We start from the raw sequence: 23,877 nt of genomic DNA, 5'->3' as shown, positions 1-23,877 counted from the left end.
TGCGTAAGTTCACCGTACAGCCAATGGGGCGGCACGTTTTCCTTACGCCACGAGGTCAACGGTTACAGCAATGGACGCCGACCAAATGTAAACAACCCTGGCTGTTAGAGGTGAGAACATCTCCTGTGTCGCAGTTTTAAATCTCAAACAGGAGCCGATTGTTGATTTATTTTATTTTTATCTTTCAGATTTAAGATATGAGGCTTTTATCGAGGGCAGTGCGGTCCGCTGTGGGTCTGAGGGAGTCGAGCCGGAGACACTTCTGGGGCTGGCTCAATGCAGTCTTCAACAAGTGAGACAACATTTATCCCATAGAATTAAGGATGTAGCTGCTGTGTAGCTAGTAGCTCATAGCTGCTGCCTCAATGTTCATAATAACATTGTATTTTGGGGATGATTTACAGGCAAAGTCTTGCTAAATAAACACTTATTATTGACATGACAGCAAAACAAACAGTAGAGAATACACTAAAGGAAACATTATGCTCATTTTTAGGTCCATAATTTACTGCTAGAATAGGTTTACCCGCTTTAAGGCTAAAAAAAATACATCATCCCCCTGTCTGAAATGATGCTGTCTCTTTGTCTCGTCTGATTGGTCAGCTCACACACGCCTGAGCTACCGCTAACAACAACAGAGCAGCTCTGGTGAATTGATTCGAGCCAAACTAACCTCGAGACAGAAATTATGCAAACGTGTGACATGGTGATAGCGTGATTCACAAAGTCACAGAATTAAAGGTGAGATGACTGACACAGCGTTTCAGGAGCAGCATTTACTGTGGGAATAGTGAGAAGCTCCTGTTTGTGCAGATTTTTACCTTTTTAACTTTTCTTTTACAGGCTCTCCGAATAATTTGATTCTGCTCTATGGTCAGAAATTTGTATCCCTGTACAGCTGTTTGTCGCCTTTACGATTAATCGTTTAACATGGATGAAACTAATCTTTCAATCAGTTTGAATAATTTTCTGAAGAAAAAAAGTCTCTGATTCCAGCTTCTTAGAGTTGGGTTTAGGGTTTTTTACTGGTTTCTTCACTCTTCTATCAAAGTCCACTTAATATGTTTGGGTTGTGGGCAAAACGAGACGTTAAAGAACGTCATCATGGAATTTTGAAAACTTTTTGAAAATTTCAAGAATGTCCGTGTTATTTATTTGCCATTATAAAACATGAATTTGGGGAAATAATTGATTAGAGACTAAATGACAATGAAAATAATCAGCTGTAGCCCTAATGATAACCATGATTTTATATGTAATTATTTCATATTCACAATAATGATATTTTGTCTGTTATTTATCACAGAGTTTCCCCGTGGTCTTGTTGATCTTCTCAGGAAAACCCAAAGTATTGGTTCTAAAAAAAAATAAGCAAATCCGCGAGATTTTTAAGTTTTAATGAGATAATCTTGTGTTTTACTTGATTAATAACAAAATAAACAAACTCTTGGTGATTTGCTCAGGTTAAAAGAATTGACCTGGTCGGCAGGTTGCCAGTTGTACTTTATGCCGGCTCGTTCTGCCCTCTCAGTAACAACCATTACCACATCACATGACGTCATCAATATGTACCGTACTCAGTGTTTGTTGATCTTCTCTCAGGGTCGACTATGAACGGATTAAAGCTGTTGGTCCAGACCGTGCTGCAGCAGAGTGGCTGCTGAGATGCGGAGCCAAAGTGAGGTTTCAAGGTTTCGAACGCTGGCATCAGGACTACAACGGACTGCCAACTGGGCCTCTGGGCAGATACAAGATCCAGGCAATTGACGCCACCGAATCCTGCATCATGTACAGAGGGTTTGACCACCTGGGTCAGTGTTACAGTGTGGAGAATATAATGTTCTTGTCCTTGTGAAGTGTCCCACTCTCATTTCCATTTCCCTCCATGTGGTCATGAATGTTCTCAATTAAATAGACGTAACTTGACTAAAGCTCAGCCACAAACCCAGATCAAAGATGAGAAATAGAGAGGAATATTTGCTTGGGCCCTCCTGAGGTTATCCCATTACCAGAATATGAAACTTTATACAGTACTTTCATGAAAAAGTACTTAATAGTTTCCCATACTCTGAGTTACAGACATATTTTGCTGGAAGAAGTAAATTAATAATGAGGCGAAAGGTCAAGTTTACCAAAGTCATCAGGATTCATCTTCTGGGTACTTTCAAATACACCACCAAATTTAATGGGAATCAATTTAAAAATTCACATCTGAACATAACAGACTAAAGGGCCTGGTCAAATCAAAGATTAAGGCTCTGTTCAAAAACTGTCAATTTTGCATTCACTGTGTTTACATGAGCTTGACCTGGACCATTGACCTGAAAGTGATTCCCCTCTGTGTTAACAAGAAAGGAAAGGTGACGGTGAAAGTGCACCTCTCCCTGACTGATTATCCAAAAGTGACGCAAGAGACTGGGATGTTTTACACTGAGCAGGACACGTGGAGCACCATCTCTGACCTTGTTGGCTGCTCCACTCCAAACTGTGCTTTTTTGGTGCCAGTGTCCACAAAGATTTATTTTAATGCAGACTTGCAAAACTTCAGAATCAGAAGACCGCGTACTGATGCTGTGTTTTTGTTTATTATTTCCAGATGGTTTGAAACATTTGGAAGAAATGAAGTTTAACAAGTGTATCTACATTGAGGACGCCTGCCTGGAGAGGTTGAGCTCAATAGAGAATCTGCAGGAGAGCTTGTACATGATGGAGGTGGTGTCATGTGGAAATGTGACGGATAAAGGCCTCATCGCGCTGCACAGACTCAAGTGAGTGTGTGTTTTGTTATATCTGTTTCTCCGTATCCATTTTCCTGACGAATGTTTCCTGATGTCATATTTAATTTGAATTCCACGCAGGAATCTGGAGTATCTGTTCCTCAGCGATCTTCCCGGAATCACAGATAAACAAAAGACAGTTGAAAGACTGCAGACGGCACTTCCACGTCTGGAAGTAGAACTGGACCTGGAGTGACCGAGAACAACTTCCTGTTTAAGATTGGAAAACATGGACATCTTTTTTACGGGTTTTCAAAGTAAAAGACCCAGGCTGGGGGTGAATTATTCTTTATTTATTCTTCCTCTGGGAAAAGACCCAGAGGTATCTAAGTGGCTGCAATGATTAGAGCTTTTTGCATCCTTAAATGCTTAGGAAAGAAATGTAACTGCTTTGTTCTTATCGTCTTTAGCGTGGGGTACACTAGACAATTTCTTTGTGAAATGAAAGGAGATAATGCTGTCCCATAATTACTTGAGGCCCTTTGTAAGTGCAGTAGGCGAGCCATTTTATTTAATTTTTTCAGTTTTTTTTTTTTTACGTTTTAAAAAAGTCCCCATGTGCGTCACTTGTTTAGGAGAATGCTGCAACACTGTTTTGCTGTGAAGCTCCAGAAATGACTGCAAAACTTCCCCTGACTTTCCATCAGCATGAGGATGAACACTAAATGACTCAATTTTTATTTTTGGGATAACTGTTCCTTTACGTGTCACCTCTCAGCTTGAAGTAAAATCAAGCTTTAAAGAAACAATCCAGCAAAGAGAAACATCAAAGCACTTTATAATGTTGACACCAGAGGGAACTATTCTTTAGTTTATTATATGCTCAACATTCAAGGTAATAAAGGTTACTCCATATGTGGGTACACAGAAAAAAAAGATTGTGAAGTCACATAATTTATCTTTCGATTAGTTTGGCATTTGTACAACATCTGAGGACAGACGGATGGCTGCGAGCATCCTTAGCACCAAGGTTCCAGAGATAATGAGTACAATGTGGTGTTTTTGCTGCTATCTGCTAGTAAATATGCGATTGTTTACGACTGTATTCACTCCTGAAGTCAATAAATATTTTCAGAAAGTCATGACAAAAAAAGTCAAAGTTCTTGTCCTACATTTTAACTGACTGAAGACAGTTAGACATTTAAAACTCCCTAACAGAAACATGTCACTCCAACAGAGTCCCTCGTCGTATAAAAAAAACTACATTTGGCAAACCAGGCGTCGTTTTTACCTTCAGGCTGCTCAGCGACTACGAGCAGAGCGGCACGTCGCTCCTTGTCTTTACAAACTATACAAAATGCAACATGTGAAATGGAGGCAACATACGTAAACCAACATGTTTGAGTCCACATGTTGGGAAATAGTGCATAGACTGACATCTATATCCGCAGCCGACACGCCAGCTGTGATGAACAAAACTTTAAAAAGTGGTTGAATCCTCTTTTTTTTTTAAAAAATCAAAAATAAAATGATGTGCTGCCAGAATCTGCTTCATTTCCTGAGTTTTTCAGAAAACGCTGCCGGTCGAAGGTGTTGGATTCAGCTGGTGAGCAGCGAGTTTAGATGTTCGGTAGGTGATAGTTGAACTTGCGCAGGTTGTTGTAGTACCTCTTGTTGTCCACGGCTGGAAAGATGCTGCTGCTGGTCAGCTGCGGCAAATACTGGACGGAGAAGAAAATGAGAGTTGATGAGAAATGATAAGAAAGGGATTTCTGTGGGTTAAATGACAAACATTTATTTAAAGTACTTTTTTGAGGAAATGCAGCTCCAGAGTTTGCTCCAAAAGTAGCTTCATACATTCATTTTATTTTTTGGTCAATCTATAGTGGTTAAGTTTATTCTACATTACATCTTGGTTGGAAACCAGACTTGATAAAACAAAAAAATAAAGTATAGCCATGTAAGTAAACCCTGATATTGTTCTTTTTCCACAAGTTTAAATGTTTTAATAGTTTGGGAAAATGTTTAGTTCTGGTCCATCTGCTTAGTTGTCAACAGAAAATGTATCAATAAAAGGCACAACATTCCAACATGCCTCGATCCTTTTTAGTCCATTTATCTTTAGATTTTTCACCAATTTACAGCATCCTCAGGTCCTTCAGTGTGAGACAGTCGCTCCTGAATTTATCAATATTCATTGCATATTCTGACTTCTATTATCACAAAGTTCCAAGATATGCAAATAAACCGATAAAAAAATTTCCTGATCAAACTTTTTTCTTGCACTATTTACATTATTCCTTCAATTTGTTCCCGAGATTATCAGCCTGAAGGTATAAAAATAGAATTTTGCAGATGTTGGACACTCACTTTTAGTTATGCAGTACTGTAAAAAAGAAAACTGAACCTAGTCCTAGATGCAGTGTTTTAAGTCCAGTCATTATCTTTGTACAGAGGGCTGATTACCCCGGGAGGAAGGTGTTTGCGAGTTAAACGTGTCCTCTTGTTGCTGGAGCGTTCCTGCTCTCGAGACGTGCTCTGGCTCTTCTCTCGCAGGCTGTCGAAGTACGGGTGCTGGAGGAGCTGCTCGCAGGTCAGCCGCTCGGACGGGTCCATCCTCAGACAGCCCTGAACCAGCGAGACCATCGAGAGCTTTACGCACAGTTTCTGATCACTCTTTCTTACAGACATTTCTTCAAACGATAAAAGAAATGTAGTAAAACATGCACGTTCAGGTTAGACCTCAATCTTTCGTGTGTATTTTGTTTGAGATTTATTCTTTGACGCTGGTGTAAAAATAAGATCTCCATCAGGCTACAGGTGACATCTTTACCTTCATGAGACTCAGAGCTTGATGCGACAGATTTGGATATTTCTGCTCCAAAGGTTCCTACAGACAGGAAAGAAAGACGTTTCAGTGAGGTTTTTGATTTGACGTGATGTAGTGATGATGCATGTAGACGGAGTGTGCGGTGTGCCTCACCATCTCCTGTGGCTCTGGGACGGAAACTCCACAGAAGAACTGGTTGTTGCTGAAGACCTGCTGGTGTCGAGGGATCAGATCTCCTGCGGAGGACGAGAAAGACGAGCGTAACACACTGTTTAGTAAATCAAGCTCATTTTTCTTTGTTTTCCAGGAGAATATGTGACGATGTTTCCCCTCAGCAGCAGGCCGTTCTCACCGAGAGTCTTCCTGATCAGGTACAGTTGGTCCATGTCAGACTTCCCGGGCCAAAGAGGGATCCCCGACAGCAGCTCAGCGAACACGCACCCGATCGCCCAGACGTCCACCGGAGGTCCGTACTGAGTGTCTCCCACCAGCAGCTCGGGGGCCCGGTACCAACGGGTCGCCACGTAGTCTGTGTAGTAGTCACATGGACCAGCTGATGGCACAGAAGCAGAAACAGACGTCACATAAGGTGCAAACAGAATGAGTTCATGGTGAAGGTAGAAGAAAACATGTAAAGATAGTGGATTTATCTGATCACATATGTATGTATCTGTATTGGTTTCTTTTCTAATTACATGTTCTTTTCTTTTTCTACACCTTCTCTATATTGATTATTAATCAAAAGTATTCAGTTATATAGAAAACTTTCACTTTTACAACATCTGAATAATGTTTCTGGCGGTGTAAATCTCTCTTGGAACTTGCTCGAGAAAATGCAAAAATTAAGTTATGCCTCAGCATCAACACATCAAAAACCTAAAGCCTTCTGAGCTGCTCACCTGAAACCCGCTACACTCACTCACCACATCAACACCCCTGGATGTGACATGCAGGGACAGCAGAGTCCAGCAGGTGGCGGTGTCACATATAAAGCAGCTGTTTTATTAAAGACTCACTGAGAATCCTGGCGAACCCAAAGTCACAGAGTTTGATGACTTGGTGTTTGGTGATGAGGATGTTCTCCGGCTTGACGTCTCGGTGGATGCACTGCAGGAACAGAGAGTTAAATCAGCGTGAGGCGCTGAGGATATAAAGGGTCCGTGTGAGAGACAGGGAAAGAGAAAGAGAGAGAGAGTGCTTTCTGGACTTCATGCCTCCCTGTTAAATGGGGGCCTTGTAGCACTTGTTGTGTCTAGGTGATACATTAACTGCTGGTCAGCCAAGGGGAAGGAATTCTTGTTAAAAAAAAAAAAAAAAAAAAAAAAGCTATAAAGCAGCTGAGGGCTCGGTGGGAGCTGAAGGAGGGAGGAGACCGGAGGAATTCGAAAACAAGCTGAAGGGAAGCTTCCACGACGAGACAATATACCTCATGAGGAGACCAAAAGAGGAGAATCAGAGGACGAGTCGGTCACTTACATTTTGTTTGTGACAGAAGTTGACGGCTTGAAGCGTCTGCCAGGTTATACTCCTCACAAGGTGCTCAGGAACACTGTAACACATAAAAACAAAATGTTAAGTTCATAATTGCATTTCTTTATACACACTCAGTCCCTGTTTTTTACACGAGTCAGATTTGTTCTTAATATTTGGTGACAGACTCTCCACACAGACTCCTTCATGTATCCCTTGCCTGCACCGTGTGCTCAGTTAGAAAGCACAGGCGTTCAATATCATTAACTGAAGGCATCACAACTCAGTTAACACACAGTTCCCCCACATGTAAACATTAAAGGAAACATATGATGCTTCTTTGTAAAAGGTCTTGAGAGTTAAATAGGTCTAAAGTTCAACCAAACACTTGGTTGGTTCAGGCAAGTTCCACGCATTATGTTCAAAATGTTATATTTTTCACTGTTCCTTGCATATTTTTTACAGAACATTTACTTCTCCATTAAATTTAATTACATTTTTTCCTACAGTGGATTTAAGAATGAAAACATTTGCAAACGTATGTTGTGTCTTCATTTCGTGCTCATCATGTAGCCTAAAGAGGTTTTTTTCATAAAACACCACATGCACCATTTTTCACTGCAGTAACAGGTTGTTGTGGTCGTGTTTGATTTGGTGGCTTTAGTGTGACACCTGAGGTCAAAGTTTGGTTTGAGCTTGTAAAGAGAGAGTGTGCAGTCACACATTTGTGTCAAGAGTTTCGGGAAATGGAGCATAATTACGAGAAATGTCTTGAAGTGTCTTTAAATTGAGAAAAACGGTCATAAATTTACTTGTAAACAGAAAATAATCAGTGTAAAGTGAGACAACAGGTGAAAAACCAGATTTTTTTCCCCCTGCACTGGTTGATTTTTGGATTTCTGTCTTTTTTGAAGACTAATAAAAGAATGATAGACGGACTGATGTGTCTGTTCTTGGACGATTAGGAAGCAAAACATCTTTTCCTTTATCCGTCCACTCCTGCCGTCATCTCTAGTTCCCCTCTGTGCAGCAGTTCTGCTTTTCAGACGTCTCTTCTCCCTCAGACAGCTGTAGAGGACAGCGAGCGAGTTTTCAGTGTGCGCCCGCATGTTCAACACTGGGGCCTTTGTTGGTTCAGGGACCATCATCTATCAGTGTTGCCAGGGGAATGGCTAAATCGAGCCTTGTGACGGGCAATTAATACCAGTCCCCTCCCCTTCTCCCCACTTTGTTTTCTCTTCTTGTGAACCCTCTGTGTCCAGGAGGCTACAGGCCAGGACCAGAGGGGGGAACCAGACAGCGAAAACACTCCCGTGTAAAATGTTGCCGAGGCCTGAAGAGCCCCGACAGCTCCCCGGCAGCAAGGCATTCTGGGAGAGCATCACTGTAAACATTCCACAGGAAGCAGGTCAGCCTCCCGGGAGACGAGCGTTGTGCCCGACAAAGCTCCGAGTACAGTGTGGTATACATGTAATGTAGAGGTAATAGAAAGTACACCGCGCTCAGATTTATGCTCTCAGTTTGTCGCTTTATGTCCGTACAGTGAACTGAGCTGTGTGTTCGTTTCATATAACTCAGAATAAAGTCCTTAAATGCAGATATATACCTTTGATTCCATTACTAATACAAGTTTCTAACGCTTCTGCTGCTTGGCATGGCCTTCGTCATCACACCTTATCATTAAATATGTTGATAAATATATGACTATTGTTCCAATATCCATATTTTTTATATTCACAGACAATTTGTTCTGTTTACATCCCTCCAAATGCAAATTAAAAACAACGAACAACAGAAAGAATTGTCCTGTATACTTGTTTGGATAAATGCATAAAAAAAATAACTTTATTTATTGTTTCATTTGATGTTTTAGACTATTCTAACTATTTTTAGTCACACTTTATAATAACGATCATTAATCAATCAAATGTATAGTTAAACTTAAGTTAAAAAGTTTTTTAATGCCCTCCAAATATTGAGTACAGGTACAGTTGCTTGTAAAGACGTTATTTAAACACTTTATTACGGCAAAATTTTCACCACAGCTGCTGAGCTAATAGTGTTAGCATGCTCCCGGTCTGAAGGGGGGGGGGGCCATGATGAGCTTGACCAGACGTCAAGGGTGTAAATTACGTCTTTTCGAATCAATTTGGGATCTCTGTATCTCGAGTTACACTGGATGAGCTGTATGGAGCGATTCTATCTTTTCTTTTAGTTGTTTTTGACATTTCAAAACAAGTCTCCATCTACTTCAGCTGTTTAGGGGAACGTTACAAGTACAACACTGTTTCACTGAGAAGCTCCAGAAATGTTGCGTGGGCGACAAAACCCGCATGTGGGTTAGTAGACACTGACTGAATTTTCATTTTTGTGTGGACTTCTCCTTTAACAGGGCAGCTGGTAATCTGTTACTTATCACTACACTAAACTAAGTGCATGCAGTGTGTTATTTTGTTTCACAGTGAACAGTAAGGACACACACCCACCCTCTGGGATGGCGGTCCAGCTCGTTGAGGACCGTGTGGTCGCAGTACTCGAACACGAGGTGGAGCTTCCGCTTGCGCCGGAACACCTCGATCAGATTCACCAGGTTGGCGTGTTTCAGTTGCTGCAGAGAAACAAAACGAAACAAAAAAATACAGCTTAACTAAAACTAGTTCACCAGCGCATCCGTTCAGAGGACTGAACCATCTGCGGCTTGTTCTTAGCAAACAGACTAAACTGTTAACAGCTGGTAATAAACATGCCGTTGCCCCTGACAACCTGTCCCCATCCCGTCCTATTTATGAGCGCTGGTGTCCAGCAGGCCACCAACACTCCCACCCACCGCATGACTAATTAAACCACCGACAATTGGACCAGTACATCTTTGATAAGTGTCACACAACAGGAAACAAGCAGGTTTTGTTGTTTATGTTGTTACTTGTCTAAAAACTGGACTAATGATGCTCCTCTGGTGTCGAAGCCCTTTCACTCCCTCATTTCCTGTTATTAAAATACATTTCACATTCTAATTTAAGTGCTTCAGTCAGAGCTGACCCTGCAGGGTTTGCTCCTTCATTTGATTACAGCCCTTCAAAAGAGGTTTCTTTTGAACGCTGCTCTTTGAACGAGAGTTTCTCTGTGCAGCTTCCCTCCCGTCTGCAGAATGAACCGCCTACTGTCCGTCCTGCTGGCTGCACAACAGAGGACCAAGACTAAAAAACAGGATTTACTTCTATTAAACTAACAATTTATAGCTTGACTGTCTGTTTTTACGTTGTATTTCCAGGGTGGAATGTAAAGCTGTTAAAGAGTAAAATAAGAGGAGTCTAATTCTCATTTTTCCATCGTCCAAGTTACGAATATAAGACAGTTAACAACACTTTACATGTAAAAGTGATGTTAAAAGGTTAAAGGTTTGGTATACAGACACAATGTGATGCAGATTATCAACATATTGGTGTTATGAAAGGTATTCGGAGTAGTCGTTTGCATACATTTGAGGAAACTTGTATAGAAGGCAGGAAAAGGATGAAATTAATTAAGTTAGTCATGAGCAAATTCAAAATTCTTCGCCAATGAAATTGAAATTATATCTCAAAATGTTTTTAATCTCACATTTTCTGACATTTTTCAGACATAACATCACATGAGTTTTTAACATACTGTGCACGCTTCTTTCATCACATCTTAATCATATCAATAGACATGAAGCACATCTTGGGAAGAATAATAAAAATATTTTTGTTTTGCTATCTCATAATCTTGAAAAGAGAATTCACTCTCACATAAATGTGATTTAGTACATTAAAATGTTTACTTGTGTCTCATAATTTTGATATTTTCTGCCCTAATTTTGACTGAATGAGCCAAACATTTTTCCATATTTATGATTTATGCAGTATCTCAAAAAAAACCTCTTCTGGCAGAAATGAAACGATAAACTGATGCTATTTTTAATTCTAATGTCAATTTGTGAGTTTTCATCTCATAATTCTGATTTGCTACCCCACAATCTTTGATTAAGGATTTATTTGTAGCCACATTTCTATGCACTAAATCCTAAACCTGACGCACTATCTCATACGTTAGACTGTTGATCTCCGTATTTTTACTTGATAAGATAAAACATGACTCACTATTATTTCATTTTAACTTACAGTACATCCAAATGTTTACTTTTATCTCATGATTTTGACATTTCCTGCTATAAACTTTCAGCCAAAGCTTGACATACAAACTCACACGTTTTGTTTCAGTGTCTCAAAGTGACTTTTTATCTTGTAACTATGGGATACTTTATTTTATCTTGACTAAAATTTATTTCAAGAGGCTTTCTTATAAAAATAGTGTTTACATTTTATGTTTATTTTTTTTATTTTTTTTGAGTTACACTGCACCTCAAGTCTTCCACTGCTCTGTTTTTAGTTTTACCCAGAGTTTTCACATTTATTTGAGGTGTTTTATGTTTCTTAAATCATCCATTGTTCTAAGTTTATTATCTCATGTATTTTATGGTTCTGCTTTTGTGTTTGCTGTGAGTGGATTTTTGTGAGAAGGCACAGAAGGAATAAAAGATGATAACTGACCTTGAGCATCCTGATCTCCCTCAGCGCGATCTTCTTGATGATGGGGTCGTCCTCCGACTCCACAAACTTCTTGATGGCGACGATCTGCCCCGTGTCTTTGTTCCGGCACTTGAAGACGACGCCGTAGGAGCCCTCTCCGATCTTTCCGATCTTCTCATACTTCTCCATCCTCAGGCTGCACCGACTGACATCCAGAGGGGGGGAAACAACAGCACTTGTCTGTGAGGGTCTCAGGAGGCAGGAGTGTCTCTGCAGAGAGGAGACGCAGGAGGGGTCGTCAGCGGGGCCAATCTGACCACCTGGTGCTTTTATGTAATGGTTCAATTAAAGCTGGAATAAATTCAGAATCGGGATCAACACTGGGTGATGTGAGGGTTTGGTCTTCTCTGGAACAGATTCAATAATCAACAATAAACACATTTGATTTATTTTTGCAGCTTTTCTTCTTATGCTATCAGATGTGTTGGCTTGTTTCTGCGTCAGATTCTGAGTTGCCGTGAAAAACAGAGCTGAAAGTAAGAAAAGCACTCAGGAGTATTCCCATGCACCCACTCCTTCTTTATCTTATCTTATCAAATCAGCTCAGATTGAGTTTCCCTTCTTGCATATGTGAAGGTAAGCTCTTAAACTGCCTCCAAAAGACTGATTTCATTGCTTTGGGGCAACATTACACCTGTCTCCAACTGCTAGATTGCGTAACGAAAACATTTGCAATGCAAAGTATATTAGGTAATTTTCCCTGCGGGCACAGAGAGCAAAAACAGAGAGAACAGAGGGAACAGCCAGGGGAATAAAATCAAAGTGCTGCACTTATAAACACACAAATGATGGAAAATATGAAATAAAAAAGCAGAAAAGGCGAATGGACAGCTCAGACTGCATGTTTATAACTGAAGGTAAAGGCTCTTATGTGATGGAAAAAATAGTTCCCTTAATCCTAAAAGTTACCACATGAAACCAGCTGATCATAAAAAAGTAACACATCTCAATATTTACACAAAGACATATTCCAGTAAAAGCACTTCCTGTTGTGTGCGATGTAAAAGTCTCAACTTACTGCAGTGAAGATGTTGACAGATGTTGATCAGGCAGAAATGATCTCAGCTCAGTCTGACGAGCTGCTGCTGCTTCCACACGACGAGCAGGACGACCACAGCTCAACTGTCCCTGCAGAGGAGAGCAGCAGGCAGCTTTAAAGAGTCAACACACAGAATGGAAAACCCTGGCATCCGGTCACGACTTTCAAAATAAAATACAACTTGAAAGAGCGTCACCTCCTCCAATTTTCACACATCCAGAGGAAAGATTCTGGCCGCTTCATCCAACCTGTTCAAGAAGCATGAGAGGGAATTTAATTTGTATTCGTATATCTGTTCAGGTTTCAGCTGTACTGAAGCTTCTTTATTTCTTATTTTTGTCTGAATCGAACAACATTTCCGTGCCATCACTTTTAAAGGTGTACTACACAGTTTTGGGGAAGAAATCTTCATTGACTCATTTAAAAAAAAAAAAAAAAAAGTTTAATGTCCAAACGAAATAAATATACAAACTGATTATGTTTGATACATGATGAACTTTGGGTTAATCTCATTCTAACCGTAATCTGACAAGAAGAAGAGTTATAGATTTTATAATAAAACAAAACATACAGATGCACGAACCAAAGCAGGAGAACAAAGGCAGAAAGTGATTGAAGCACAAAGAATAAAACCTTGTGATAATCTGTTTTCGTGAATCAGCTGATACTTCCACTGGAGCAAATCTGACAGTGGTGATTTTGTTTTGTTTCCTGTGTTTGAATTGTGCAAAGTTTGGTGTTTTTATGCAAAACAAAGATATCGGTTTTTGACTTTTGAAATCACTTTTGTTATATACTGAATAAACCTCTTAAAGATGCAATATGTAGGTTTTGCATCAGCAGTTCTAATAGCTGACTGATGGTAATATATCCTTTGTGTATTTTTTTAGTTGTTAGTATTGATTTATATTATAGGGTTTTGTCTTTTACGGAGACTAAAACTGTCGTTTTCATCAGTTTTTGTTTATAAAAAGTTTTTTATTTTGAAGGTGAAATCATCTCACTTCCTGTATGTGCCACTGACTCTCACTCTGAGCAACTTGACACATTTCTCCCTTTTCCACCACAGTTCCCATAGGAACAGCTGGACCCACCTTCACCTTCACCTCCACACACACACCTCCACACACACACTATATAATCTACACACACACACACACAATTTATATATTTACTATATCTAGTGTGTGTATATAGATACACACACAAACACACTTACATATACACAAATGAAATCAGACTCCTGTGGGGTTTCTGTGGATTTGTAGTCTTTCACACCTGACAGACTGAGCATCAGAGACAAGTGTTAAAATAAAGACGCAGGTAAACAACTCAGAGGGGAATTCACCGACACTCTCATCCTTACAAACACCTGAATCCTCACACGTCTGAAAACAATTTAAGTTTGCAGTTTTTGCTTGTAGGATTTCGAACGCTCCACTTCATGTTTTTGTGGCCATCAAAACAACCACATCTGTCCGTCTGTCATCATTCTACACACAACAGCGAGATGTAAACACGGAGGTTTAATCCTGACGTCTTCTTCTGTTGCACTGGGACCAATTAGTGCAGGTTGGTGAAGTCAGAGGAATGGCAGACTAAAGAGGGAAATGATGGAAACTAATACTCATCGTGTCCCCCCGTTCCTCCCATCAGAGACTCATCATCATGAGGGGAAACTGCAGATCACCAGCTCCGTTACATCACACTCGCCACAACACAAAAATAAACCAGAGTCTGTTCGTATTTTCTTGTTAACAACAGCGTTTTTTATTACAAAAACAGCATACATTAAACATTTTGCGAAGGGAATGCAAAGATGTTAACAAAACCTAGCATTGTCCCTCATTTTGTCATTTTATTTTAAATAAAAAAATGTACAAAAGTGCTTACATGGTGCAAATAATGAGAAGTAAAAGGTCTATAAAAGAGGAGGGTAAAGAAAAAAAAAATTTACATTATATCCAACTTCTAAAAATGCAGCAGAGCAGGAGAGATGCGACTATATTACATAGCAGTAAAAAGAACCCAAAGCTGCTCAGGAACTGTTCACTAGGTAGTTAATCCTCACACAGCAGGACCGCGCTGTCACTGTCTGTAAATCAAACATACCCTATTTCTTAACATGAGGTTAATAAATATTGCTTAAATAACCCACAATGCTCGTGGGTTTCTGTTTAAACTGATCTATTAGTTTGACTACAGAGTAAAATCTCCTCTCAAGCCTAATAACGTTTGCCACTGGCAGTGATTATGAGCGACATGTTACAGACAATAAGACAATAAATCTCCCATCGTTTGCTAATACAATCACAAATTCTTGTGAGTTTTAATGGCACTTTTGTCAATAATACCTCTAGATAACTTGTTTGTAACTCAGTCCACAGTACGGAAAAGTGAGAAAAATGCAAAGTAACAACATTCGTTTGAGATTTCTTCACCTGCTGCTCACAACGGTTTCCTTTTGTTTTGTGATGAGCAGAGCCACAGTGAACGTGGTGCTGGTGTAAGGCTGAAGAGGCTGACCTGTCGATCCTGTGATCAGTAACAAAAACCAGATGTTTTCTGAGGTGAAAGTCTGGAGTTAGGCATCTCGTCCACTTTCCTAAGAACCATCCGACCTCTTGGAGAGGCTCAGTAACTGTTCTCGTGACCTGCTAAGATGTAGAGGTTGCTGAGGGCTGTTGGGTTGTCTGTGGGCCGGCTCTCCAGAACCACCACCCTGCAGAGGAAACACACAGGACACTCAGCACATGTCACAGAAATACTAAAGGATGATGTTGTTTTACCTTTGAGAAACTTAAATGATGATCAGGTTTTAGAATATTTGAACGTTGTAGGGTAAAATACATTTTTCCATCTCTGAGAGTCAAATGAGCAGACTGACACCCGTCATGCCTGTGTGGTGGAAGCTGGGTAGCTCAGCCAGAGATGGTAAGAGAGGACACACGCTACTTTAGGTACTTTTAATAGTCTGTTATGCCAGAGATGACAGTTGTATGACAGATATCCGGCCCCTTTTCCCCAAAAGCCAATTTTCTGCTTTATAACAGCTGAAAAAGCTGAAACGTATCATCCAATCCTGTTGCTGCACCGACACAGGTGCACAGTTGATTCACAACAGTTTCATAGGATGAGGAAATCCCATTGTTCTTCTTTTCCTACCAGCCATTGGTTTCAGTTATGTAATCCTAAAATTGAATGCAAGTTGAAGGAAAGCTATAGCGGCCTGGAAAGTGAAAATGTTAGAGAGTACTATGAGGTCAGGGTATCGACTTCTTTCACCACCATAACCTGGAAATGTAAACTTTATCTTTCGAAAAGCGATTGAGAGAAGCTGCTAGTTTTTACAGCCTGAACAACCAATGACAAAACTCTAAGCATCATGTTTTTGGTGTCGTTCTCCAGAGGACTGACAGTTGATGCTAAACGGCACGTAACCGCCCAAATGTCGCCGTCACAGTCAGATCATGATGGCTGTGGGTGCATCTTCCGTCTCGTGGCGGTGACAGGTGAGCAGGGAAGCTACAGTCCATACTGTCCGTTCCATCAGATGAAATTACAGAGGCATGGAGAGACACTCAAACCAGGCTGGCAGTGCCCGGGCGGCAGTAAATAAAACATGGAGGGGCTGGGCAGAGAGAGCTGCAGCGCCACGGGCACAGCGGCCTTATCAAGAACCACTGCTGGGAGAGCAGCATACGCTCAGTGTGTTTGTCTATTTGTATGTGTGTGTGAGAAAGAGAGAGAGAGAGAGAGGTGGGGAGCTAAATCACTTGATGACATCAGTCTGGATCTGAGATGATTAAAATATCTACAGGAAATTATTCTCGATGGTTTTAGTCATTTTTTAAGCAAACAGCAAAACATTATGTGGTTCCTGTTTTTTCCTGTGAGGTGGAGTTGAGATGAAAATAGATTGAGGAGGTCAGGTAGAGACAGAGAGGCCGACACAGTGAGAGCCAGCAGGAGAGGAGAGCTGTGGGCTCACAGCACAACAGGTGAGCAGTGGTTGTTTGTTGGTTTCCAGGTAATAACACCTGAGGGAGGACGGCCATAATCACAAGGGCCTGTTACGATGGAGGTCAGGGGGCTGAGAAATTATAGTAAGGATGGAAAGATAGATCAACAGGATGAGGGAGGAGGGAGAGTGAGGCCCTGTTTGTTGTTCTGCTTGTTTCTTTATAAGGTGAGGTGTGATATTTGTCCTGTGAGATTTTTGTGGTACGTGTTCATTCACTCTGTGTGTTTGATGTAAAGATTAAATATCTCTGCACCCACCTGTCGGATCCGAGGAGGCGGAAGACTCTGCTTGGATCACAAATCTCCTGGGTCACCTGGGGACGAAAAAAACACAACTGACTTAAACTGACAGCTGGTTGTCTGTGCATCTTAATGAATGGTGGTGCTGACGATGCATTCAAGTGCACATTGAATAAAGCACAGTTTCACCACAGGGGCATAAATCTACGTCTTCAGCATCATCAGTGTGGCTTTTATCTCAAGCTTTATGTTGTTATTAATTTTGTACTTTAACTCACGCAACACTTTTCTGTACAGCTCCAAATTGCCTACTTTTTCTTTTTACTTTCAGTACATACTGAAGTCAGTACAGATACAGTTCAGACACACGACTTGTTCAGAAAATTGCACTTTTATCTTTGACTCTCTTGCTCGTACATCTGTCGCGATCCATAGCCTAAAATTTGAAGTAAAAAGAAGCAGCGTGTGATTTGAAATCTCTCTGTGGCTCAGTTGATGTAAGCAGTCTTCAGCTACACAGAGGATTGTGGGTCAGAACAGCCAGAAATACATACTGGCAAAATGCAACTAGATGCTGTATAAACTGGTATTTTTACGAATACTACATCTGACATACTATGTATTCGTAAATCCTTTTGGTGGCATACTAAGTAGAAAGGAAAACCATCACAAAATATAATTATTCATCTTTTGTTTAGAGTCAGTAAAAGACCTGTCAATCAATTTCAGAGTGAGAAAGTTCCCATGCAGCTCAACTGTTGACATTTGGATTACTTAGTGTGAGCGAACCAACAAACAGTCTTTTAACAGACTGTAGGTAACTGAGTGCTGTCTCCAGGGACTCAGTGTTACTGTGTACAACCCTGGAGCTTACCTGTTCCAGTCACAAGATGAAGCCTGACACTTTGCAGTGTAAAAGACCAGGGCCCCTTCAAAACACACTCTCACGTGTTGACATGACATGAAAACTTGTCGACAGATGCGAGATAGTCGCCGTGTGACACCTGCTGGGTGTAAGTCCTTGGCCCCAGGAGAGATCTGATCTGTTTAAGTCTAACTGAGAACATGGTCTCGGGTGTTCAGAGAAGCACCCACCGAGGCTAGCACGGATCAATGGGCCTGCCCCCCCTTTGAATGCCGTTGCTTTTGAGGGGAATCATAACGAGACAAAGGCTGAATTATTTAGCGCTGATCCCTGTTGTGTGACGGCTTTCGTTTATGATTGAGCATGAATTTTGCATGGCCGCTGACATTTCAAAAATCCTCGCTATGGGAGAACTGTCAAGCTGCGCTGAGCAGACTCCACAGACAGACCCTCTGTTCCATGTGAGCGCCGCAGGACTACGTCTGACACGACGAGCTTTCAAAAGGGTGGCCCCGACCGCCATATCACTTTTCATAAAAACAGAATGCTTCACCTCCCTGTGATCTCTTGAACTTTTATTCTGCTGCTCGTGATCAGGTGACCATGGAATCCCTCCGTGAAAGGGGGACAAATTCATTACCTCGACCCGACACAAAGACACCTTGTCTGGCTCCACTCGAGGTCTAATCCTGGGATCACCTACAGCATGAAGCCACGCATGTAACCAGCTGGCACTCAGGGTCTTTGTTGACGAGAGCCAGAGGTGTTTGTTCACATGTTGAACAAACAAGTCTGTATACATGGACGTGACAAACTGTGCATTCAGTGTTTCTACACAAGTGTCACTGGCAACCAATGAAAATTGATACCAATACACTGATGAAGATATTGATTTTGAAAGCTTTAAAATGTTGAATTAGTTTAATGGTAAGTTTTCTGAGTCAGATGTTTTTTAAGTGCTTCCAACAATAAAGTGATGCAGAATTGGAACTCAGCCCTTAAAATAAGTAAAGGGATAAATATCTTTTTTCTAAGGTTTCACCCAGCTGTCGTGGTCATGGAATATTTTACCTCATTGGACTTGAAGCTCTTCCCCTGCATGCCGTGTTTCCAGAAGGCCAGGACGCTGTCCTGAAGGCACACTGTCAGGAGAGGAAATAAGAGGCCAACATTACCAACCATTCAGTTTGAGTTTACAAATAGCCATTTGTCAATTAAATGAGTACCTTTGGTGGATACACCACCAGTTTTTTCTGTACATGTGTTGGATTATTTTCTCAATATTCCCCCTTTACCTCTATTAATGTACACAGACAGTACAACTCATCACTCCTCTAAATCTTACCAACAGATCCGATGCCAAAGTCAAAACTGAGCTCAGACGCCAGCTTCTTGTTGGACTTCAATCTGCCCTGGAGGTTAACAATCTTCAAATTTTCTGTAGAGAGAAATAATAAAAAGGCTGTAAGAACACTCACATCTGGAGCAAATAAAAGCTACTTGTGAAGATTTTGGTCGAAGCTGATGAACAGAGACTGTACTTACGGTCCAGACACACCAACACTGTGTCTCTCTCCAGCTGGGTGACGTGGATCGCATCCACCTGTTGATTAGCTGCGGGAAGAAAAAATACAACTTTTCAAGCACTTTCACGACACTTAAAGCAACAATTAACATATTCTCAAAGCGTTTATCATCACTTGGGAGCTGGTGCTTTAATGAAAATGAAATTTTGATGCCAGGAGACAAAAAAGAAATGACAACGGGATTGTTTCATTTCCAATACTACAAGATTTTGCAGAGGAAGCTATAGAACAACATTTCTTTCAAATCTTTCAAACAAAAGCCCTTAAACAGGATGCTGTATTTCACATGATACCAATGACAGATCCATAAAGACAATGCAGGCTACAATCAATAAACTCCCTGTTCATTTTAGTCAAACACATCCCTACAAACACGTCTCTCTGTATTGATTTCATGACGTTCATCTCTACATGCTTGACTTACTTGATCCCATCTCTGTGAACCAAGAGGAGCAGGAGTTGAGGTTGATGGTCTCAAAGCGGACCACCTGACCCGGCTCCGAGCCCTGGCTTATGGCCACACACACCAGAGGGTACTCCTGCTCAGGGACCACCAGCATCTCAAACACCTTCAGCGGGCTGGGCAGAGGGAAGTCAAAGTGCTGCCACGGGAAGAAAGAGCCAACAAAGAGGTTAGTGAATCGTGAGGTGCCTAAAGATTCCCATCTCTAACTCCTACAAGAGAGACTTGTGGAGGAACAATAATATTTGAGAGGAAAGAAAGAAAATAGCCAACTGACCTTGATAAGCATAAACCTCTGCATGGGCTCATACCACTGCAACAGCACGATCCCAGACTGCAGCGCTCCACACAAATACTTGTGGCCTGTATATGGGTTTCTCACTATAAAACAGAAAGTTGTGGCAAGACTGTGAGGGATGTAGGTCAAGTTTATATAACTAGTATGTGAGAGAAATTCAATGTATTCAAAACATAAACAGAATAAAAACATGCAGCAAAGAAATAGGAAATACGTGGCTGGTGTGGAGTTGCTCCTCATGTATTGACACAGTTTAAAATGATGGAGGGATAAGTAAATGAAAACATGGTGGTTGGGAGGGAGAGGCCACTCACCGATGCAGCATTTGTGACAGCCCTTTGTGTCAGGGATCTTAGTTGTCAAGGCAAACCTCCTGAGGAGAGAAAACAGTCAAGCTGTTGTGACCGCAGTCTTAAAAGAGCCGATGACGTCTAGAATAAGGGAAGTCAGCCAGAGCTTCTCTTTTTTTTTTCTACCGCTGCAGGAGTCTGTCGTGATGTTAGACAGTGATAACAAAAAGACTGCACAGCATGAGTGCAGCAACATACGTAAAGTAGTGACCTTATCACAAAATGAAACAAAAAAAAAACAGCTAGGCTTGTTGGTCCCACCTGGGTAAGATTTTGTCTGGGAAGCGGTGAGTCTGGAACTGAGCAGCCAGGCCGGGTTTCTTTAGCTGGTCGAACAGCCCGATGAGATTGTGGGAGTACAGCTGGAAGGTTTTCCCTGCAGCAGAATACAGAATATGTAATGATCAGCTTTGTGAGTAAAACAGTAAGTGGTGTAGTAGTAATCAAAGCCAGAAGTTAAAGCGTACTCATCTTAAATATGACAAGACAAGAGTTTGCACATTTTCAATGTTTTAATCATTATTTCTTCACGTGACATGAAGCAGGTCTCACATGTAGAAAGGTTAGATGTGAACAGGGGTAAAAACAGAAGTGTGATGATGATGTGAAGCATGATTACCTTCTGATGAAGCCAGTTAGTAGAATATCAAATCAAGCCAGGCGAGAGGAGGATGGACAGTGTCCAAGGGAAGAGGAGAAGAGAAAAGAGGTTAAGTATACCAAGGGGCAAACTGCTGAAGGTAAAACCGAAAGTAGACCTCGCACTTTGTAATCCCATCCTCAACTGTTTAACTGAGAAAAGGCTTCAGGGGCGACTAGGTCAGCCATACAAAGACAGTTTTGGTTTCAAATGGTTTTTCTGTCTGTTTAAAATGTAAAGAATAAACTACCATTGTTTTTGTCTCATACACATTGAGATCAGAATATCTGAGTGGTTCCTCAGCAGAAGGACAGGCTGTAAAGCCAGATGCGTCACTCGTGAGTCACTGCGCTACTAGCTTGGTATAGAGGCTCTCTGATGGTAAACAAAAGAATCAGTTATTTCAGGGCTGCAGATATGAGAGGGCCTGTCTTACCCTCAGGGGCAGCCAGATAACACAGGACAAAGAAGCAGCAGGTTATGACAGTGGCCAGTGAAGCAGGAGGCTGTGATAGGTCCATAGCTTACCAGATAAAGACATCAGGTTGTTGTTGATGACGTACAGCCATGTACACTTCCTCGGGAACAGCTAAATGGGGAATTAAACAAATATGTCAAAATCACTGTGGAGTTAGGACATCAGTTCTTGAAGGAAGTAGTGAGTAGGAGTGTTTGATCCATAGACTACTGACTTTTCCTGAGGTCACCACAAAAAACTTTGAGGAAGCTGCTTTTAGCAAAGTACCCACAAAATATGGAACCAGTCGCCTTTCAATATTATACTTGCTGACTTAGTAAATACTTTTTAACCACATTTAAAGCTTAACATTTTAGTTTAGCATTAAAGGCCAAAGAGCATGCACTAACTGCATTATTTTAAGGGTTGACATTCACTGTCTAGTAATTTCCTGCTGACTTACGGGGGGCGGGGCTGTGTGAACAATAAACACTGTAGATCGTTTAACAAATCCTGGTTCTAATAACTGTCTTAGAGTTTAGCTGCTGGTACCTGCTCCATTGTAGCTTCATGTAGCTCATTTAGATTCAGCGTATAGATGCCATCCTCTGTCCCAAAGATCAGATACTGATCTAGAGGGAAAAGTGAAATAAAATGAGGCACTGGTTTTAAGAAAACATGTCAATTCTGTATTGTATTTAATGCATGAGGCTTTACCTTTGGTGTCTGGATGAATCCATGATGTAGCACAGTTAATCTTCAGTGGGCAGCCATCAAACACTTTAGAGAAACAGGCTCCCATCTGAAATGAAAAGCAGCATGGCTCAGAACAGGCAGCCTCTGGCTCAGTGAAGCGCTAAATGTCAGCCAGGGTTTAATGATCTGAAGCTGAGCCGAGCAGAAGAAACCACAAAGCAGAAAGCTCTGTGGACCCCAAATATCTACAGAATGTACAGCAGCGGCAGCTCAGACGAGTTTAATAACAGTGTCCATGAAACCAGGCCAGCGGGAAGACGTGAGGGACAATACATATGATTCACTCACCAGCACTTTAGGAGTGGGAGGCAGACCGTTGATAGCTGGTTTCTGAGGAAGAGAGAGGAAACAAACAATAAAGTAATGTAGATCCAGAATACACACACAAAACACCAACCGCTTTCAATTTAGCCGCTTAGATTAGCTCCATTCAAACAAAAAACAATATGGGCTGTTTTCTATTGTGTCTGTCAAACTCAGTTAAATGTTCAACACGAGTGGATGCCAAATTTCCCTCTTTAACTGTTACCGTTTGGATTTGACGAGGGAAAAAAACACCATATTTGAGGTTTCAGTCAGCCAGATAGTTGGAGACACGGCACATATAAAACATAGACTCTTAAACCACGGATGACATTTTGATCCTAAAACCAACTGAAGCTAAAGATGAGTGAAGTGTGGCTGTTACGACTGACATACTTATTGAAACTTATTATGATGTGGAATATCTATAGACTCACAGGAAATTCCTTTTTCTCCTTCCGGTGCTGTCGGTTGGGTGGTGCCCTGGGACTGCCTCCATTCACACTGTCATCCGAGTCATTATCTGTCATGGGAGAGCGGGCAGACGACATTTGTGGTGTAACTGTAATCTCTGAATGTAAATTCTGCATAAGCGTGATCATAAAACATTTACATCACGGTCCCTTACCTTTACATTCAGATTTACTGAGAGCTTGCAAAAAATAAAATCAGCGCTCATTTAGAGACCCGCTTGGTTTCAGATGACAGAAACTAATGAAAGGAAATTGCACGTAAATATACAAAACACTGATGCTCACCAGGATCGGAGGCGTGGGACAAAAGGCCGGGACTGCTGACGCTCGCGGAGAGGTAATCTGGAGACGAGTGCTCCACCTTGTTCCCCTGCTCAGGTGTGCTCTGTCTGCGAGTCACCTGGCTCGGTCCGTTCTCAGAGTTGGGGAATCTCCGAACGGTCAGAGATTTCTCATCGTTAAGGCCAAGCTCCTCAGATGAGCTGTTTAATCTCGGCTGAGGGAGGATGTGGGGAGAGAGAAAGAGTGAAACCATCTGCAAAAACTCAAACATTAAAACAAAATAACATATAAATCATTTTTGGTCTCACCTTTGGCGGCAGAGGAGGAGGAACCCCTGGCTTGATGGTTGACCTGAAATGGAGATTTTTATTTAAAAAGATGTAAACTACTGCAATGAATGACGAAATCTTAATGTACTGATGGCACTCACAGCTCCACTTCTTCAAAGGCATCTTCAAGGTGAGCGATGTGTCCC

General features: G+C 41.3%; 3 protein-coding genes across 13 annotated transcripts in view; 1 reads left to right on the top strand and 2 right to left on the bottom strand.

Moving 5' to 3' along the window:
• Position 1: 1 nt before the first annotated feature.
• On the top strand, positions 2-3,867 carry dmac2l (distal membrane arm assembly component 2 like). Its single transcript, XM_030391345.1, has 5 exons — positions 2-110; positions 189-292; positions 1,603-1,811; positions 2,597-2,768; positions 2,859-3,867. The coding sequence occupies exons 2-5, from the start codon at positions 198-200 to the stop codon at positions 2,971-2,973; spliced, it is 591 nt and encodes a 196-aa protein (XP_030247205.1). The 5' UTR covers positions 2-110; positions 189-197; the 3' UTR covers positions 2,974-3,867.
• Positions 3,576-12,767, bottom strand: cdkl1 (cyclin dependent kinase like 1 (CDC2 related kinase)). 3 transcript variants are annotated; one of them, XM_030391344.1, is made up of 10 exons: positions 12,646-12,767; positions 11,589-11,772; positions 9,504-9,625; positions 7,024-7,096; positions 6,564-6,654; positions 5,900-6,100; positions 5,701-5,783; positions 5,551-5,607; positions 5,184-5,345; positions 3,576-4,438 (listed from the first exon to the last, which is right to left on the bottom strand). In XM_030391344.1, the coding sequence occupies exons 2-10, from the start codon at positions 11,754-11,756 to the stop codon at positions 4,337-4,339; spliced, it is 1,059 nt and encodes a 352-aa protein (XP_030247204.1). In that variant the 5' UTR covers positions 11,757-11,772; positions 12,646-12,767; the 3' UTR covers positions 3,576-4,336. The 3 variants fall into 3 exon arrangements, with proteins under 3 accessions (XP_030247204.1, XP_030247202.1, XP_030247203.1); XM_030391342.1 differs by having other exon boundaries at positions 11,589-11,837; positions 12,646-12,754; XM_030391343.1 differs by having other exon boundaries at positions 11,589-11,918; positions 12,646-12,742.
• Positions 12,768-14,406: 1,639 nt separating this feature from the next.
• Positions 14,407-23,877, bottom strand: part of map4k5 (mitogen-activated protein kinase kinase kinase kinase 5) — a 30,273-nt gene continuing 20,802 nt past the window's right edge. For 4 of the 9 annotated variants that reach the window (XM_030391417.1, XM_030391421.1, XM_030391423.1 and 1 more), the window contains 19 exons: positions 23,833-23,877; positions 23,711-23,753; positions 23,406-23,616; positions 23,276-23,299; positions 23,085-23,170; positions 22,633-22,674; positions 22,306-22,390; positions 22,141-22,220; positions 21,660-21,720; positions 21,111-21,113; positions 20,753-20,867; positions 20,456-20,514; positions 20,121-20,224; positions 19,805-19,982; positions 19,340-19,408; positions 19,140-19,232; positions 18,866-18,936; positions 16,948-17,003; positions 14,407-15,388 (listed from right to left, as the gene is read on the bottom strand). In XM_030391417.1, the coding sequence (XP_030247277.1) occupies positions 15,301-15,388; positions 16,948-17,003; positions 18,866-18,936; positions 19,140-19,232; positions 19,340-19,408; positions 19,805-19,982; positions 20,121-20,224; positions 20,456-20,514; positions 20,753-20,867; positions 21,111-21,113; positions 21,660-21,720; positions 22,141-22,220; positions 22,306-22,390; positions 22,633-22,674; positions 23,085-23,170; positions 23,276-23,299; positions 23,406-23,616; positions 23,711-23,753; positions 23,833-23,877 (1,513 nt within the window). In that variant the 3' untranslated portion in view covers positions 14,407-15,300. The remainder of the gene's footprint in view (positions 15,389-16,947; positions 17,004-18,865; positions 18,937-19,139; positions 19,233-19,339; positions 19,409-19,804; positions 19,983-20,120; positions 20,225-20,455; positions 20,515-20,752; positions 20,868-21,110; positions 21,114-21,659; positions 21,721-22,140; positions 22,221-22,305; positions 22,391-22,632; positions 22,675-23,084; positions 23,171-23,275; positions 23,300-23,405; positions 23,617-23,710; positions 23,754-23,832) is intronic. The other 5 variants (XM_030391420.1, XM_030391424.1, XM_030391422.1 and 2 more) reach the window with 3 other exon arrangements.

Source organism: Sparus aurata, chromosome 16 (genome assembly GCF_900880675.1).
Source record: "Sparus aurata chromosome 16, fSpaAur1.1, whole genome shotgun sequence".
Lineage (NCBI taxonomy): Eukaryota > Metazoa > Chordata > Actinopteri > Spariformes > Sparidae > Sparus > Sparus aurata.
This window is presented reverse-complemented; position numbering and strand designations above follow the sequence as displayed.